Consider the following 19,909-nt stretch of genomic DNA (forward strand, 5'->3'; position numbering starts at 1 on the left):
GAAAATCTGTGCATGCTCAAGTCCCATTAAAAGTAATGGTGGCGCGGCGTGCACATGTCCACTAGTGCAGTCCTGTCAACTGGCCATTAACTAAAATAGGGGCTTGCCATCTGCAGATGGTTAAATCTGCAGATGGCAAGTACACCAATAAGGAGGGCAGGCTGTAGTGGGGTAGCTGGACTGCATGTTTGTTTCTTTGCTCGCTCACACATGCAGGTGGGTAAGAGGAAGGGAGTGGGATGGGAAAACACATGGAAGGAGGGCATGCATGTTCACTTGCTCACTTGTGCGGGTGGGAAAGGGGTGGGTTGGAGAGGTAGAATGAGGGAGGGCACATATGCTTCTTTTCTCACTCACGTGGGCAGACAGAGGAAAGGAGATGGGACATTAGAACACAGGGAGGTTGCATGTGTTTCCCTGCTCATGCAGGCAACAAGGAGGGTGTAGGCGATGGACCGGTGTCGCCCTTTCCCCTCCTCCTGTCCCATCCCATTCCCTTCCTCCCTCCCACCAGAGTGAGCAAGTGAACAAGCGAGGGAATGTGCTCATGGCCAATTCATGTCACACCACGAGTGTAGGTACTTCTTTGTATGTTAAAAATGGTTTGGAGGGCCTAGAGATATTCACACTTTTTTCACTTTCACAGGGATCCTGTGCCACTAGCCCCCATGAAAGCTGGGGGGCAACCATATTTTATTCCACAATCTGGGAGCAGTTACTGAGAAGGCTCTCTCCCAGATCCTCACAAAAAGTGCCTGCGATGGTGGTGTGACCAAGAGAAAGCCTTCTCCTAAAGGTCTTAAAATTCAGGCAGGCTTATACAGGGAGATATGGTCTTTCAAAGTTTGACACAGGGATAGGTATCAGACCAACCTCCCTCTGCCTGGTCCATGATCTTTCAAGGAAAGCATTACTGTTGTGTTTTGACACACATTTGGATAATTCACAGAACCCATTTCATGAGAAACTTCTTAATGATCTGCCTTTAGGCTTCCACAAACATAATTATCCCCACCTACCCACCCCAGTCAGTTTTATGCCACAGCTGAGATTAAGAACACAGTTGCACCCAAAATAAATTGTTAAAAAGTTTTTCCTTTTTTCATTAAAAAAATCAGATTACTGTACAAATCAGAAATGCGAAGAAATCATTCCAGATGCCCTTACATTGGAGACACTTCTTTTGGAACCCAATGACACTTTTAGACTCCACAAAAATTCTATATCTGCTAGAACTGCCTTTCTTGTATTCATTTTTGCCCCAGAGAAGCACATTTCTCCATTCCTCCTGATACATTTTTTTAACTTCTGTCTCCTAATGAACCGAAAGACACTAGCAGGATTTAACTTCTGCTATGACCTATGTCTGAACCACATACTTGACAAACAAGTTTTTCATGGATTAATCAAAATGCCTGAAATTAACTAAATTTCTGGTATTCATAGATTTTTCAAAAGCTTGTCAAAAAATGGACAAGGACATTCACCCTTTTAGCTGTTAAGAGCTGTGTGGTTAGGCTTTAGTCACATGTAACATTAAAAACATAATCCTATACATGCTTGCTTGGGAGTACAGTGTGCCTGCGCCGTATGCGGGCACACTATACACAGATTCAAGCTTATGCTGAAGCTGCATGTCAATAAAACATATGGTGCAATGTGCCACAAGCATATGCCCCATTGTTTTCAGTGGGGCATGAGCATACATGGAATTCCCCTTACATGGGGAGGGGAATCCAGAACAGATCCCCCACATAAGGGAAGGGCTCATTGTATATCCCAAATAACTTATTGTGTAGGTATCTCTTGGAATTGAGTATCTTTTTTGTAATTTTTTTTAAAAAAAACAGGTCTATATATCTTTAGGCTCAGAGATGCTATTATTGTTACAATATGTTGTGCCATTCTATATCAACATTTACATAATGAAACAGATACTTATTTAACATATTAATAAACTCAATTGAAATCAGTGAGATGGATGTCCAAGTAAATATGTTTAGGAACAGGATGGAAGAAATACAGTCAGTCCTTGCCTTACACGGGGGATCCGTTCCGGATCCCGCCGCGTAAGGCGAATTCCACCTATGCTCGAGCCCCATTGGAAACAATGGGGCTCGTGCGTGGTGGCGCGGGAGCGCACGGGGCGCAACGGGAGTGCGCACCCATTCAATTGAATGGGACACGCCGCCCCTTCCGCCCCGTGCACACCCCGCGGCTTGAGCGCATATGCTCAAGGCCGCGTATGGCGCGCCCGCGTATGGTGCGGGCACGCTGTACCTGATTTACTTGCAGTGATTCCATTCATATAAAATACCACTCAATTTACACATATTTTAAAATTTTATATAAAGACCTGATTCCAAATGCTAGTCCCAACTGGACCCAGCAAATCAATGGAGCATCATAAGTGTTGACTTATCAAATTCCCATTGATTAAGCCAGCCTAGCTTAAAATGTTCTGAAATTTATTTGAAGATGTGCTTTTGTGAATAATGTGAATGCAAAAAACTAAAGTTTATAAACCTTTTTGCAGTGCTGCTGATAATTTTAAAAATAGCTAAATGGGCCATTTTGAATTCAGTCTAGAAATCTTGGGCTAAAACACTGTATTTCAGCTCGATATTTTAAACAACCAGCCTGGTAAGCTTTGTTTTCTTTTTTGGAAATGAAGAAGGGAAGTGGAGATTTCTGAAACCTATTCTCAACCCTTAAAAGAGAGACAATAGCACTTCTAGCATATTTATTAGGTTCCCATTGCTTCATTCACTAATAGGATAAACACCAGCAAGCTGTGCCTACTATGCTGAAAACATATTTTGAAAGAAAGCATGTGTTAGCACAAGGAGCTCCCCGTTTTCTGTCTTTTTTTTACAGTGCAATTAATTATTGAGTTCATTAATTAATGAACATATTAGAGAAAGACACCATTACTGACGAGGGGAGACCTGATATATTACTGAGTCAATAAAGTATTGAACACAGAGAGGGACCCTTTGGTAGATTTTTTCCCCTCCCTTCATTTTGTAACCTACAGTCACATATATTATTCTTGCCTAGTCAGCAGTTTTGTGGCTGCTCTTATATTTCATATTTCTAATTCCTTTAATCAGTGATAGGTACAACAGTGTTTTACAACCTAGCTAATGAACAGTTGGTCAGTTGGAACACTTAAATGTCAGGTGTAATACAGCAAGTTCCTCTCCCCTCATTCCACAGTGCTTTTTAGAGTCTAATATAAAGCAGCAGCAGCTGGAGATAAAAAAGACACAAGGTTTCTGCAGAAGACAGGAATCACTTGGGGGGAAAAAGACAGCCAACACTTATTAGAATCTACAGAATAAAGGAAATAATATATAAAACATCATTTATGTTAATACTTGTAGAAGTAGTCTGTATTTTCCATATATGCTCACAAATATTTGATTGGGGCTGCTGCCACACTGCAGAATTATTCCAGACACCACTTTAACTGTCATGGCTCCATCCTATGAGATTTGTAGTTTGTTGTGACACACTCAAATTCAGGAAGTATTTTTGTACTTAGTGGGTGCTGCCATCTGCATGTAAGGAAAATACTATAAGATCTTTCTTCCATGAGATAGTATACTGCTGAAACGTTCAGTAATATTGATTTAAACTTAATGTCCAAATATGTTGGTAGCCTAGACCCCAAGACAAGGCTACTGCCACACAGCAGAATTATTAGTGCAGTTTGATACGACTTTAACTGTCATGTCTCCAGCTTGTCAAATCTTACAATTTGTAGTTTGTTGTGACACCAGAGCACACTGAGAAAAAGGCTAAATATCTCCCAAAACTTCAAATCCATAGGATGGAGCCATGATAGTTAAAGCAGTGCAAATGGCAATAATTCTACAGTGTAGATGCAGCCCAAGTTATATTGAGTACTGGGTCCAAACAGACAGGCTAAAATAAAGCTGCTTCAGATCACTTTGGAGGTATGCTGTTTAAATGCTGCATGCGTCCTAAGAGGTTGTAAGCCGCGCCAAAGTCACTCTCCAGCCCTAAGGACTAGAACGCAGCTTTGGCGCAGCTTCTGGCCTCTTAAGATGTGTATGTCATTTAAACAGCATACCTCCAAAGTGACCCGAAGCAGCATTAGTTTGGTCTGTTTGTTCAGGCCCTATTGTAATCCATCCCTGACCGACAGGGGACTCTATAGAGTAAAATTCAGCTTGCTCAGTAAGTAAAGTACGGAAAGCAAAACTACTTCCCCCATCCCTCTCCTTGGCGCAAAAGAAACATCTATTTACACACAGCCTATTTTGTATTCAAGCCCATAGCACCATCTCTAAACAACCTGATTTTATACATATTTACCTGGAAGTAAGGTATTTCCAAGTTTATTGAGATTTCCAAGCAAGATTGAACTGGACTGTAGCCAAAATCACCATTTTGAGACAAAGGTAGTTAGTTCCTATAATGTAAAGATTCACAATTATATAAATCAGTTGAGGCAGCATTCAGGAAATTCTGATGTTCTTGCAATTACAGGTATCAACCCCCTCCCCCTTGCCTTTGACCCTGAAGTAATCACTGGTTGCATCTAAATTGGTGGAGTGATCATTTCCTGGCATTTCGAGTAGTTACAGTACATTGTTAATGTGTGAATGATGAATATAATTCCCTCCATTTCAAAAATCTGTGTGCAAATTAAGTCTAAATGCATGCCATAAATTTACTAGTAGTAGCTTAAGGAGCATAGATCAACTTTAGCACTATTTAAAAACTGAGGTGGTGGCCTAAAAAAAAATCTGGCTTATTATTTATGTATTTGCTTTATAATATAAAGAAATTATCTAATTTCCCCCTCCAAATTAATTGTCCTATTTGTACCAGATTCATTTCAGCCCCACTTGCTTAAATTTTGTTTTAAGATGGGAAGAGTGGTTGTAAAGGAAATATGTAACTTGCCGAAAGGTAAACGCCTGGTGCCTTGTAAAAAGAATGGAAAGATGAAAGTTGTTTTGTGTCTTTGGAGTTTATTTATTTCTCTTCTCTGTCATTGTGCTGGTATTTGGGAACACACTGAGTCAGTTACCATTCTGGATTACATCTCTTACATGTTTCCAAAACCAGGGGGAGCCCAAAACATTGGAACTTATTATTGAGTCAAGGGTGGCAAAGGAGACCTTTGCTCTGTATTTATGTATATATGAGTCCCTACTTCATCCATGGTTATAATTAACATGGCATGTTGTTGTGTGAAAACAACTCACTTAAAAAAATCCTTTAGCTATCTGAAAGTTAAACCAAAAGATTTGTGTTACACATTTTTATTCTCTTGCGTTTAAAATCCTAAGGTGGACTTTGGCCTGTACTAGTTAAAACATTTATTCATTTTCATGGGATGATTTTATTTATTTATCTTTTTATTTCAAGGTTTTCTATCCCACCTTCCTCCCACAATGGGATTCATTGTGATGATGAGGAGGATGACTTTGTGCATCCTCTAACTGGAATTGCTCTGTGACTATGATAAAAGTAATTTTTTAATGTGCCCTCCCATGGCTTCATTTAAACAACAATTTATTTCATTTCATGCCATGTTTTGTTTAATATGTATTAAAATGTATTAGGGAGCCCTGGTGGTGCAGTGGTTAAATGCTGGTACTGCAGCCACTCACAACCACAAAGTTGTGAGTTCAATTCCAGACAAGGGGCTCTAGGGTCGACTCAGCCTGGCATCCTTTCAAGGCTGGTAAAATGAGTACCCAGCTTGTTGGGAGCAATTAGCTTACATGTTGTAAACTGCTTAGAGACTGCTTAGTTCAGTATGAAGTGGTATAGAAATGTAACTGCTATTGCTATTTTATATACGAGAGGGAAATGAAAATGACAGTTATTCTACAAGCAGATATTTGAGGAACAGCAAAATCCTTCCAGATATTTCTATTTCATACCCTAGCTCCAAAGGGCTATCATGGCATTCTGTATATTCATTAGGGTTGTTCTCCATCCCCATTTTGTGTTGCTGTTTCTTGTCCCAAAAAATCAGCTCTAGACAAGGGAGCCTTCCAGAGAAGTGTGTAATACAGCTGAAAGAGACGTAGATTCTAGGAAGAAGAATCACATACCTGCTCTTCCCTATTTGCAACCATTTTTGATGATCATTTTGGATCGCATTCTGATTCTGTTATGATTCTGATAAGAAGCTTATAGAAGATGGTTTTCCTTTTCTTCTTCTAGGCCATTCGCTGTACATTGGTAAATTGCACATGTGAATGTTTCCAACCAGGGAAGATAAACCTGAGAACCTGTGACCAGTGTAAACATGGCTGGGTTGCACATGGTAAGAACAATCTTATTTTTCTTTCTCCTTATTTCCCTTGGGGTGTCTGTCTGAGTGTGCATGCAATATAATTATGACATTATCTAACTCTCTCTGTGTGTGCATGTGTGTACATCATTGAAGTGTGAAAAGTTGTGCATTGTGGATTGCGTTTGGCATTTTGTCTTCTGAAGAGGAGTCAAGGGTAGCAAAGTGAGGATGAGTGAGGATGCTTTTGTTTCAACACAAGTAGCTTAAATGAGAGTGGAAACAATCAGTGTCTCTGAAGATGCCAGCTGCTGGCGAAACGTCAGGAATAAACTCCTCTAGAACATGGCCACATAGCCTGAAAAACCTACAAAAATCTAATGAGTGTTGTATACATTACAAACTATTTTAGCTTCTACAAAGTAGAAGTGCTCAGTGCTCAGAATTAGCCTTCTGGTGAAATGTCTTCGTGTTTGAGGTACACAGTTCACACATGCACATTTCCCTACACACGGTGGGCAGGGCAATGCTCCTCTTGCTGAGCAAAAGTGGACTATTTTATGGAAATGCAATATGGTCACATACCCTTGTAAACTATGGCTCTAGCTGGTTGAAAGGGAGTGACATGTAACTTCTGAAGAAACCAAATGTCATCCAAATGCTAATCCAGGGGAGGAAAGCCTGTGACTCCCATCTTCCTGGGCAGACCGCACTCAGCCCCCAATCCATAGCTATGGAAGGAGGGGAATCTCCACAATCTCCACTTAATGCTGAGAGATACCAGTGGGAATTCCTCTACACACAGCACACACCCCCCACACACACACACATACAGTGGTAAGCAGTACACGAAGGAATCCCTGCTGTTATCTTACATCATTAAGTGAAGATTGTTTAAACAAGCTAACTTCACAACCAATACTTTGATGATAGCAAGCTGTGGCTAATCAGAATCAGAAGTTTCCAAAATAACAGCCACTTCAGAAAGTGAAGGAGGGGGATAATGAGTTCAAGGCTGCCTGTCCCTAATGTGGTTTGCTATAACATCTGAATCAAGCTATAGGAAATAAAGTCTACACTGGCAGTCCATTGTTTTATTAGTAAAAATAGTCAGTTAAATTTGCAGCCAATAATACATTTATAGTAGGTTAATCCTCTTTATAGTACCATTGTACTGTGGAGCTCTCAATGCATGTAAGAAATAGGCAATAATTAATAAAGTGTGATAGAAACTGAAAAACATTAGTCTGTCTTTCAGAACCTGGATAACAGAAGGAAGGTGGTATGTTCTACATGGGTTTAATAAAGCCTTGGTGATGATTCACCCTCATAAATGGTGTTACGGTGGCCTAGATAATCTATAACACAGGGCACAACCCGGAAGGTATGTCTTGTTTGAATCTCTACAACTGTAACTTGCATGGGTGAGGGACCATGTACATTTTTTTGCCCACCACTACCAATGCTCCTCTTGCTGAGAACACTAGCAATTTACTTTATAGTTAGTCTATGCTAACAATGTTAACATAATGGTCCACCATAATTGTCCAGCTACCAGTGTGTTTCACTGGTAGCAGTTTTTATACCCTTCCCCTTCACCAAATCTCGAAGCTGTTTTTTAAAGACCAACAAATTTTTGTCAGTGTGGTTTAGTGGTTTGAGTCTTAAACTATGATTCTGGAGACTAGGATTCAAATCCCTGCTCAGCCATGGAAACCCACTGGCTGACCTTAGTCAAGCTACACTCTCTCAGCCTCATAAGAAGGGAATGGCAAACCTCCTCTGCACAAATCTTGCCAAGAAAACCTCATGATAGCTTCGCCAGGTCAGGCCCCATCTGGAATATTGTTTCCAGTTATGGGCACCACAATTTAAAAAGGATGTTGAGAAACTGGAGCGTGTCCAAAGGAGGGCGACTAAAATGGTGAAGGGTCTAGAAACCATGCCTTATGAGGAACGACTTAGGGAGCTGGGGATGTTTAGCCTGGAGAAGAGAAGGTTAAGAGGTGATATGATAGTCCTATTTAAATACTTTAAGGGATGTCATATTGAGGAGGGAGCAAGTTTGTTTTCTGCTGCTTCAGAGAACAGGACCTGGAACAATGGATGCAAGCTCCAGGAAAAGAGATTCCACCTCAACATTAGGAGGAACTTCCTGACAGTAAGGGCTGTTCGACAGTGGGACACACTCCCTCGGAGTGTGGTGGAATCTCCTTTGGAGGTCTTTAAGCAGAGGCTGGATGGCCATCTGTCGGGGATGCTTTGATTGAGGGGGGTTGAACTAGATGGCCTTTGCGGTTTCTTCCAACTCTGTGATTCTATGATTAGTCAGAAATGACTTGAAGACAGACAGACAACAACAACAACAACAACAAATTTTAAACATCTATCATTAATGGAATTTTATCTCCAACCAGTTTCAGTGGGAAGAGATTTGATCTTCAAGAAACTCAGGGTACTGTGCATGATTTTACATCATAAGATAAATATTAGGCTTAGAGACAGTACAGTAACATCCAAAATCTACAAAACAGTGATACCTTTATTTGGTCATTATGCAGGCAGGCCTCTCCTCCTTTTGGCCATGTGGACACTCCAGCAGATAAAATTAAAGTTTCATTAGCAAGACAAAAAGATATGTTCCCCCTGAGAACCAAGTTGCCACCCCCTTTGTGAAGCTACAAGTTCCTTAGTTAGGCAGAGAGCAGTGAATTTCTAAAGAAGCTCTCCATGTTTTTGCATTAGGAAGCATTTTTAGGATTAGCCCAAGGTCTCCACACATTATTAATGATTAGATGTCTAAAGATGTCAGCTTTCACCTTCTTAATCTAAGTACTGTATCTTTAGTGTCACAATATTCTTTTGAAAAAATGTATTTAAATTTTCTTTTTTAATTTTTTTATTAATAACAGAAATCACATTATAAACATTGCAAGCATATAAATAAACATACATAAAACATTGGTTTCAATACCAAACCACAAAACAAAATAAACATACAAAATAACAACTATGTAAATCTAAAACATTATATTATTTAATTCTAATATATATAGTGGCTTCCTCAAAGTAAAAGCACATTTTACATTACTAACCATATCATATCTCCTAGGTATACATCTTCAAATAAAAAGTTTTTTTACTTCTTAATTAGTTTTTTACTTCAAAAATTTTTAAGCATTCCCATTCCCTTTCTGTCTTTTCCTTATCCAGATCCTTTAGCGATGTAGTCAATATATCCATCTCCATTGCTTCTTCTAATTTATTTATCCACTCTTCTTCTGTTGGAAATGTATTTAAATTTTCATGGGCAAGTTCTAGTCTGCCTTGTTTGTACGTTACTAGCTGTGTTTGGCAATAACAGCAGAGACCCTGGTTTTTTGACAGGAGTGACTAAACAAACAGTGAAACAAAAGGTCCTTTTTGATGTCTTAGCTGGAAATAAATACATTTGATTTGTGTCACAGTCCCAAAATGTGATTGAATAGGAAACAGTTTATCATACAGGCAACCTGCTGAACTTCTCGCTGTCCTTTTTGAGAAGTTTCTAGGAACAGAATGGACACTAGTTAGTTTAAATTTTGGCTAGTTTCACTTTCCATTCATTACAATAGGGAGAAATCAGGCTTCTTAAAAGTAAACTTTTTAAAAGTAAAAACATGGGATCATGACAGGGTAGCTGCCCCCACAATTGTTGAAGAGGATGTGAAGTTTGCAGTGTCCAAGTTTTCTTTAAAGGTTTTGCAAATATTTCCATAGCAACTTCATTACTCTCAAAATGTTAAGTGTCCATGGCAGGTTATACTTTACGTAAATTTTTAACAAATATATATATTTTAGGAACCCTGAAAACAAACACAAAATCTAATCCAGATACTTTAGATATTGCCTTAATCCTGGTTAAGCAGACTTTGGTTTGAAAGGTCATAGATTTCTTTTTTAGATGTATTTCAGGCTCAAAACAGTGTAAACATTCACCTGAATCCTAGTAATCATCCCTACTATAGTAGACTCATTGAACCAGTTTTTAAATTGTGAGTCCCACTGATTCAATAGATCTCCCCCAGTTGGAACTACTAAGAGGATTTGAGACAGTGAAGGCACAATAACTCACTGTGTGCCCTGAGTACATTGTGGAATTGTATCTTCAGTGCTCTCTAAATAATGTTAATGGGCAGGACTTGCTTGTTATTAATTTGTTGTTGTTGTTGTGTGCCTTCTAGTCATTTCTGACTTACGGCAACCCTAAGGCGAAACTACCATGAGGTTTTCTTGGCAAATTTCTTCAGAGGGGGGTTGCCATTGCCATTCACTGAGGCTGAGAGAGTGTGACCTGCCCAAGGTTACCCAGTTGTGTATAATGCCCAAGCCGGGATTCAAACCCTGGTCTCCAGAGTCACAGACCGAACCTGAAACCACTTAGTCATATTTCACTACTGAGAGAAATAGCTTAATCAGATTTTTAAGTTCACAGTACATAACATTTGACAGCTTTATAACTCTATGTACTATATAGCCTTAGCACATAAAATTCCACTATAACTACAAGCCTCTCTGCAGTCAGGTACCAATTGGCATTTATTGTCTTAACCTAACCGTAGCCTACCTCATAGGATTGTTGGAAGGATAATGGGGTGGGTTAGGGAAGAAGAAAATGGTGCGTACACGTCTTTGAGACTTTGGATGGAAGAAGAGGAGGAAAATATGCAAACAGATAATTTTTGGCTTTGGGACTTATTTTTGGATAGGCTCCTTCTCCAATATATACTTATTTTCCATTAACTAAGGTCCAAAACACACTGCAGAAATAATTCAGTTTGAGACGGCTTTAACTGCCCTGGCTCAATGCTAGGCAACTCTGGGAACTGTAGTTTTGTGAGACATTTAGCCTTGTTTTTGTCTGAGAGCTCTGGTGCCACAATAAACTACAATTTCCAGGATTCCTTAGCACTGAGCCATGGCAGTTAAAGAAGTCTCAAAAGGGATTATTTCTGGAGTGTGTTTTGGACCTGATTTCCCTGTTGTCAGTCTTTCATTGGCATTTTCTATTAAACTTAATCTCAGTTTATCCAGTGCAAGATGATTTTTCCCTCCAAAACAAGCTCTCTCAAGCCGTGTGATGGATTCTATACAATGGGTAGCAGGAAAGGAACTTTGGAGACATATGGTCGTCTACTCATTTTGGTTGTTGTTTTTTCCTTGCCTTTCCTGATTATAACAAATGTTCCTAACACATCTCTTAGTTTCAGTACTTAAAATTCCTATTCAGGAGATGGGTATATATGTATATGATAAACAGAAATTTACATTGGAGAATTGCATCCTGCCAGCATGCTTAAATTTCTTGGTCCTCTTTGAATAAATCCAATCACTGTGTTTACATTTTGTGGCAAAACAAGGCTGGTGATATATACAGATATATTTTTCTCAGACACATTCCAAGCATATGTATATAAATTAGTACCTTAAGCCTGTGGCAAGTCCTCTTGACTTATTTAGTTTAGCTGCTCTCCAGAATCTTTAGACGGATGTTCCTTGAAGGCTAATTAATGTTTTGCAGTTAGAGCACTGGGTTTTGAAATCACAGAACAATAAAGGAGAGAAGAAAATTTGGTTCTGTTCTCACAGCACTGTAAAAGTACAAAGTTTGCATTTTCCGAATCAACACACAGCATAGAAAGCATGTATTTTTGGTAGCCATACTTTTCAGAAAATACGAATGCATTCTTTGGGGGGGGGGAGGATTATATACAGTATATACACTATATTATATATAGTATATGGGGATGCGGTGGCTCAAGTGGTCAAGGCACTGACTCTGTTGATTGCAAGATCAGCAGGTTGGCAGTTTCAGTCCTGGGTGCCACATGATGGGTGAGCTCCCATCATCCCTTGATGAATAGTAGCTTTCTATGGATTTTATCTATCAAAGAAAATAATTTCACACCTAGATATTGATGATAATGGCATTAATCTAATATGCCTCTATGATGAAATCACAAAAACCTATTATAAATGTTCATATTTCTGTCTTTTTAGTAATTTATTCATCTGTATTGGTACTTATTTAGGGGTTTTTTTTAATTAAAAAAAGATAAGCTTTTTTTATGTTTAATGCTGTATTTTAGGGTGGGAGAGGCTATACCTCCCCCAGAAAGGATACCCAATACTTTATTTTACAAATGGCTGTAAATCTGTTCAGGATCATGTTGATTTACAGATAATCAAAATAACTCATCAGGCATTAAACGTGAATGTAAATGTACATTCCATTTTGTTATCAAATTCAAAATGAGTATCATACTTGTATTATGCCACAGCACAGTTCCCAATGAAGCAAAAGGGCACATAGAGGTATCATGAGAAAAGCAAGATATGTTGTAAATGCCACTTGTCAAAACTCCTTTAGAGCACACCCCATTCCCATTATGTTTACTTCCATAATCAGTATGCTTAGAGGAAGCTTCCAAGTTTCATCATAAGCTGAATTCCTGATGTAAAGATCAAATGACAGAAATTCTTGACTGTTTTCAGTGCCGAGATAAGTTTATGAAATGGATGGAGAGAAGAAGGAGACAGAGCTATGGGAAACAGAGAACATGGGGGTGAGAATAAGAAGGTTGTTGGTTGGCACCCCACCTACAAAAATGCACACAATGGGTTGCAATATCCTGCCTCTTTTATTGTTCACACTTGAGGTGACTCTAAGGTGAACCTATCATGGAGTTTTCTGAGGCTGAGAGATTGTGATTTGCCCAAGGCTTTCCACAGACAACTGGAGATTTGAACCCTGGTCTTCAGAGTTGTAGTCCAGTGCTCAGACCACTATGCCACACTGGCTCCTTTTACGCTACACCACTATAAAGGTATCATTCCACTTTAACACCGGGGCAACATCCTATGGAATTCTGGGACTTACATTTTAGGTCAAGAGCTATAGCACCTTACCAAACAATAGCCAAAGAGCTCTAGTGCCTCACCAAACTACAAATCCCAAAATTCTAGTATGCTGCCATGGCTGTTAAAATGGAATCATAGTACTATAACTTTATAGTCAACAATGACTGAACAATCTGGAATTTTACATCCTGGTCCAAATAGACCTGGAAAGGAAACAGTGGCCTGTTACAGACTGCCAAAATAAAGCTGCTTCGGGTCTCTTTGGAGGTATGCTGTTTAAATGATGCATGCATCCTAAGAATCTGGAAGCTGCACCAAAGCTGCACTCCAGTGCTTAGGAATGGATTGTGGCTTTGGTGTGAACTCCGGACTCTTGGGACCCATGCATCATTTAAATAGCATACCTCCAAAGAGACCTGAAGCAGCTTTATTTTGGCAGTCTGTAACAGGCCAGTGTGCTCTTTGTTTGATTTTACTTACATACAAATTCATACCACATCTTTCTGCTATATATGCATGGTACAAGACTGATTACATCAATTCAAATTGCAATTTAAAAAATTTGTCTACACAGTACGGCAAAAGGCAATCAAAAGTACAAACCTCATGGGGCAAGGTTTCTGTAACACTGGCGTGAGCACTGAAAGAACCCTGTTTATTGACTTAAAAGTCCTCACTTCTACCATAAGAGGGATATGGAGAAAAGATTGCTCACTGGATCATAAAAAACAAACTTCCCTGGGAGGAAATAGTCTGTCAGCTATCTTAGTACCAAGCCAAAGTCTTTTGAAAAGCAAGAACTAACATATAACTTGGGTAAGTCAAGGTAGGGATTTTAAAATCATTTTCTTAATGTAATGGCTGTTTTAGGAGAGATCCTTTTACTATTTAAATCTGTCTGTTAATGTTGTTTGTGATCAATCTGATCCTTATGGTTGAAATAACAATAAATTAATCAGAGTAGTGTAAAAGTGTGTTGTTTGATTACTTTCTTTCTATCAAAATATCCATTTCATTTCTCCAAAAACTGATAATGGGATGAAGCGCTTTTTGCCTTTGAAACCCATACATTCTGAAGGTTTGAAGTGCATTTTGGTGAAGTAAAATGGACACAAAGCCATGTTTACCTATGGAAAATGCACATTGCTACAAATGAAAAAATGCAAATAAATTTAATGAGACTAAAGGAAAAAAATTTAGAAAGGAAAGTACTAAAGGAATAACGTGCATTTTGAGAATATGTATAAGTACAGTGGGCCCTTGGTATACACCGTGATTTGGTTCTAGGACCTCCCATGGGTACCAAAATCTGTGGATACTCAAGTCCCATTAAATACAGCAGATAGCAGAACGTTGTCCCTTATATAAAATGGCAAAATCAAGGTTTGCTTTTTGAAATTTATATATATTTTAAAAATATTTGTAAGCCAAAGATGCTTTATGATCTCAAAAGAAGCAACTCATGCCAGCAGCAGTCCAGAGTATTCTGATTATTGTAGACAATTAGCTAGGAGTATTCTGGCCAGTGTAGATGAGCCCCATGTCTTAGCACAGCCATTGGAAGTCTGAGAGGAATGATAGTTTCCTCTTGGGAGGCATTAGGCCTCTAACCGATTCAGCCAAAGCACAAATAATTTTTATTTTACTACTCTGTGATCATGTGGCCAGCATGATTGCACAGAATACTGTTTACCTTCCCATTGAAGTGGTACCTATTTATCTACTTGCATTTGCATGCTTTTGAACTGCTAGGTTGGCAGAAGCTGGGACTAGTGATGGGAGCCCATCTCATCATGCAGCACCCTGGCCTTGAACTGCCAACCTGCTGATCCTGCAGTCAACAGAGTTAGTATCTTAACCACTTGCCAGAAACAAGAAATTAAAAAAAAACAAACACATTTACACAAATGTTTTAAAAACAATTTTTAAAAACTTCATTAAAATACTATAAAATCAAAAGTTGAAAACTGATAAAACTTACATATAAATGAGAACTTCCCTTGCTTAATTATTAAATTCTTGCTCAATAAAAGATATCTTTACTTGTCAGTGAAAAGAAAGCAGGGAGGGGGCCAGCCTAGCCTCCTATGGAAGGGTGTACTTGAGGGTGGGAGCAACCACCGAGAAGGCTCTCTTTCATGTCCTCACCAGGTGAGCCTGTGGTAGTGGTGGGGCTGAGAGTAATCTTTCCCCTGATTAATTGTAAAGCTCTGGCATGTTTAGATAGTAACATCACACTTCCAAGGATCTTCCCCTCATTCTTCTACTTTACAAATTGAAACATATCCATCACAACAGGACATATAGGTGCTCAGAGTTCATCACTAGGATGTGCTAGGATAGACTCAGTCAAGGAGGTCATGGACATGAATTTGCAAGACTCAAGAAGAGCAGTGGAGAACAGGGGATCATGGAGTCGACTCAAGGGCAGTTAACAATGGCAACAACAACAACAAAGATGTACTGTTGGGAAGCATCTATTAACCTCTCCCTTGACTACTCAGTTTCTTGCTTTCTGGAGAACTTTTTCATATTTTAGGAACCATGAGACTATTAGAACACACCAGATTTTTTGTTTTCCCCCCGTTAACTCAGAGGGTGCACCACTGTGGTGGGATTTACTACTGGAAATTGTGACTGGATTTACCAGTTCTTTTTCACTTACCATTTCCTTCACCTAAGCTGCCTTGAAGCTGTTTGAAGAGGGGGGAAATATTTAAAGTTCAAGGGTCCTGTAATGGTTTGAGCATTGGACTATGTCTCTGGAGACCAGAATTCAAATCCTGGCTTGGCCATGGAAGCCCACTGGGTGGTCTTGGGCAAGTCACACTCTCCCAGCTTCAGAGGATGGCAATGGCAACCCACCTCTGATGCAGCGTGCCCAGAAAATCCAATGAAAGGTTAACCTTAACGTCACCATAAATCAAAAATGACTCGAAGGCACACAATAACAACAAACAGCCCCCCCCCCCCGTTCTTTAGAGATGGCAATTGTAGCCTATCAGCATAACAGATTCATCAAAAGGTTCATTCGGTGGCAGGATCAGTGTTTCTGCTGGCATAAATGCAGCTTATTGAGTTTTGACCCTTATACTGTAGTGGTAATCCTACCATCAGTGCTGTTTAATGCTCAGGCCAACAGTTCCATAGCTTGTAATGGCCTCTGCTTACCACTGTTGCTCTTAAAAAGGAATTGGTTGTTTCTCCTGTGAATCTCTGGTGTTTAAAGGATTTAAAGAACTAGACTGTTTTAATTTGCTTCCAGCAGAAACTTGGCATATGTTTTTTCAGCTTGGAGGAAGATTTATTTATTTTTGAAATGGTTTAAATTGGCTAAACCATTTCCTAGGTCTGGCGTTGTCAGGCAAACAAGACTTTTTTAAAAGGGAGATTCTGAGACATGTTATAGGGTGGGTTTTTAAAAAACAGTTAACACTGGCATTTTATAAGCATTTTGATTTAATGCAGATCAGTGCTACCGAGGATGGAAAAAGAAACTAAACTAAAAGAGTAACAGCTGAAAAGTTCTTTTTCAAGTTTCATAACAGCCACTTTTTGTGGCATTAGCAAAAAAATAGAAATAAAATAAAATAAAGAAATTACCAGCTCTTCAAGACAATGTTAAGTCCTGTTTCTTTCAGTCAGGAAAACACACACATGCTTGCATTTCTTCCACTGAAGCAACTAGATTTGAACCTGATCAACTCTGGTCAAATTGTGTTTTTTTTCTTTTCTTTTCATGTGCACATGCCTCTAATGACATTTCCTAATTTCCACCATAATTAAAAACATTTTAAACTTTTTTGTTTGTTTGTTTCATATCTTCTTGCCACTGAGGGTGCATCTATACTGCAGAAATTATCAAGTTTGACATCACATTAACTTTTGTGGCTCAGTGCTATGAAATTCTGGGAATTGTAATTTTGTGATACATTTAACCTTCTGTATCAGAGAGCTCTGGTGCCACAACAAACTACAGTTCCCAGAATTCCATAGCCTGGAGCCATGGCAATAAAAGTGGTGTCAAACTGGATTATGTCTACTGTGTGGATGCAGCCTACGTCGTCATTGACATCTCCACCTCTTCCCCTGGTGCTCATACTTATTTCCAACTAGCTTTACTGATTCATATTTCATTCTCTTATAAAACAGAAAATTCCTGCTCATGAAATCCTAGGACTTTTTTTGGATTGGTTTATAATTCCATTATCTTTCTTTCAAATATCTTGTTAAAGAGAGCATAAACTTTGCTTTGCTTTCACCTCTTAGTGCATCAGGACTGCCTGAAGATTTTTACTGTAATCACATAGGAAAATTGTGATGCCCCCCTTAATTTTCAGGCATCTCACTTAATGAATCAGTTACATCTGTGCCCAGTATCACACCTGAAAAATTCTTGTGTTATTTCTACTATGTAGAGTGAGTCAAGGAACAGGAATACAATGCACTGATTGTCTGAATAAAATGATTGATGCTTTAGTTTCTAGAGACATATATATATATTTCTGTTTGCTAGATTTTAAAATCAAGCTGTTTGATAAAAAATGCTGACAACTTTAAAGTTGCATCTGTACTGTGGAAATAATGCAGTTCAACAACAGTTTACCTGCCATGGCTCCATCTTTCAGAATTCCTGGATTTGTAGTTTTCTGGGACAGAGGAGGCTAAAGACCTTGTAAAACAACAAACTGCAATATTCCATAGAATGGAGCTACAGAACCTAAAGTGGTGTCAGACTGCATTACTGTATATCTACGCATACATAAGTCTTGAAATTTTAGTTAAAAAATTGATCCCAAAAACCTGAGTTGACTTGTCCACGGGTCAGTGTAACTACTGCACTTTGACTCTTATTTAAAAACAAAAAGGAACTATCTCCTGGTGAAAAACAAGAATGTAAACTTTCCTGGAAGCACTGACCCCTCATCTGCTATCTCATCCATCCAGCCTTCAGTTTGAGTTCAGTTATGCCTTCTGGAATTTTGTACGTTCTTTGGCATTATTTTCCTTTGCTTCATTCTTTAGATACTTTGTTATATCCCCCTAAGTTTTACCCTCGACTTTTCCATTGGTCATAGCAAAATCCATAATTTTGGCCGTAAAATCTGCCTTCAAGTTATACATGAGGTCAATTTATAGTCAGTTATATACAGTATTTCTATCACATAGATGCACTGTGGTTGTACCCACACTGCAGTTTGATACCACTTTAACTGTCATAACTCTATCCTGTGTAATCCTGGGATTTGTAATTTAATTACCCAACAGAGCTGTCTGACAGACCGGGCTGGATACCTCACCAAAATACAAATCCAGGAATTCCATAGGACAAAGTAATGACAGTTCAAGTGGTGTCAAACTGCTTTATTTCTGTAGTGTGGCAACTATGTAAGAGTGTTCTCTGCACTGAAGTTAATTAGCTGAGTCGATTCTTAACTATCTTGGGCCCAGGCTATCAAAAAATAAATAATGTTTTTCCATTCAAGACTGCCTAGGCTCTAAGATATCCAGGAGGGTCATTTTTCTCATTTTGCAGCCCTTGGTGGTATAAAACCTAGAGGGTGCTTTCTTGATGGCTGTTCTCAAGATCTTAGGATCTAAAACTCCCTTACTAAGGAAGCTAGACTGGTTCTTTCTCTGTGTTCACTCCACAGGCAGCCAAAAACGTTTAGGAATGAAATATTTCACAAAAAGACTTGTAATCAATTGTTGCTGTTAAATAGATTGTTGATATTTTATTTTTAACCAACACGTTTAAATTGTTTTAATCTGTTAGTATATAGGGCAACTGCATTTTGACAGTAACCTTCCTTATGTACTTTTTAGAGATCTGTACTTATTTTTATCTATATTGGTATTAATTTTATAAATCATTTTGAGTCTCTGTTCTGATGAGAAAGGCAGAATAATAAATAAATATTGGATTCTTTACCCAATCTCCCCTTTTGAATTCTTATCCCAACAATGTTGTGATAGGTGATAGCATTTGATAGCTGTGTATTTTTTAAAAAACATCTATTTTGTTTATTTCATCACTTCCCTGAATCAGATGGATTTTCTGACATTGTTACTGCCTGTTTTTCCAAATTGTGTGCTGATGTCTTGTTCTGTTGAATGTTGTAGGCTGCAATTTTTGGAATCTGCTATAGTTCAAAGATCATATAGACACCTGTTTCTTTGCATGGATATAATTAAGAGGACCCTAGAAGTGTGTATCTCTAAGATCTTTTTCTAATAATGGTTAATCAAATTTTCTCAATTAATATTTGTTCTTAGCCTGCAGTACCATATGCATCACTTGGTGATCATTCTCCCTAACCTTCCAAGCAGATAAAGCTATGGTCAAATACACAGCTATCAAAATAATAATAATAATAATAATAATAATAATAATAATAATAAAAGCTATGGTCAGAGCTAGCACAGTCATTTCTCCAAACAGCCTCTAGATAGCTCCATATGGTAGAACTCTTCAAACAGTAGAGAAAAGAGGGTAGGGGGATAGTGAAACTGGCCTTGGCTGGAAGGAGGAAGGAGAGGGAATTGCTGAAAGAGCATCGGTGGGACAAACTTATTTATTTTTAAAAAGACAAGGCAGGGAGAAAAAAGGTAGGAAAATGAGAAGAGAAAGAGCAGAAGGAAAGAGAAAGAGGACTGGGATGAGGCTTAAGGGTTTATATCCTATGTCGGACTGATATATCTGGTAGTGATTTAGTAAAAGAAGTT

At 38.7% G+C, this 19,909-nt stretch overlaps 1 protein-coding gene across 1 annotated transcript in view; it reads left to right on the forward strand.

Annotated features, from left to right (window-relative positions):
* BNC2 (basonuclin zinc finger protein 2) overlaps positions 1-19,909 on the forward strand; it is a 334,091-nt gene that overhangs the window by 165,523 nt on the left and 148,659 nt on the right. Inside the window, exon 3 of the mRNA XM_089489441.1 lies at positions 6,214-6,316. Within this exon, the coding sequence (XP_089345567.1) occupies positions 6,214-6,316 (103 nt within the window). The remainder of the gene's footprint in view (positions 1-6,213; positions 6,317-19,909) is intronic.

This window comes from Sceloporus occidentalis, unplaced genomic scaffold, assembly GCF_023333645.1.
Source record: "Sceloporus occidentalis isolate IW3139 unplaced genomic scaffold, rSceOcc1.0.p SCAF_1, whole genome shotgun sequence".
Lineage (NCBI taxonomy): Eukaryota > Metazoa > Chordata > Lepidosauria > Squamata > Phrynosomatidae > Sceloporus > Sceloporus occidentalis.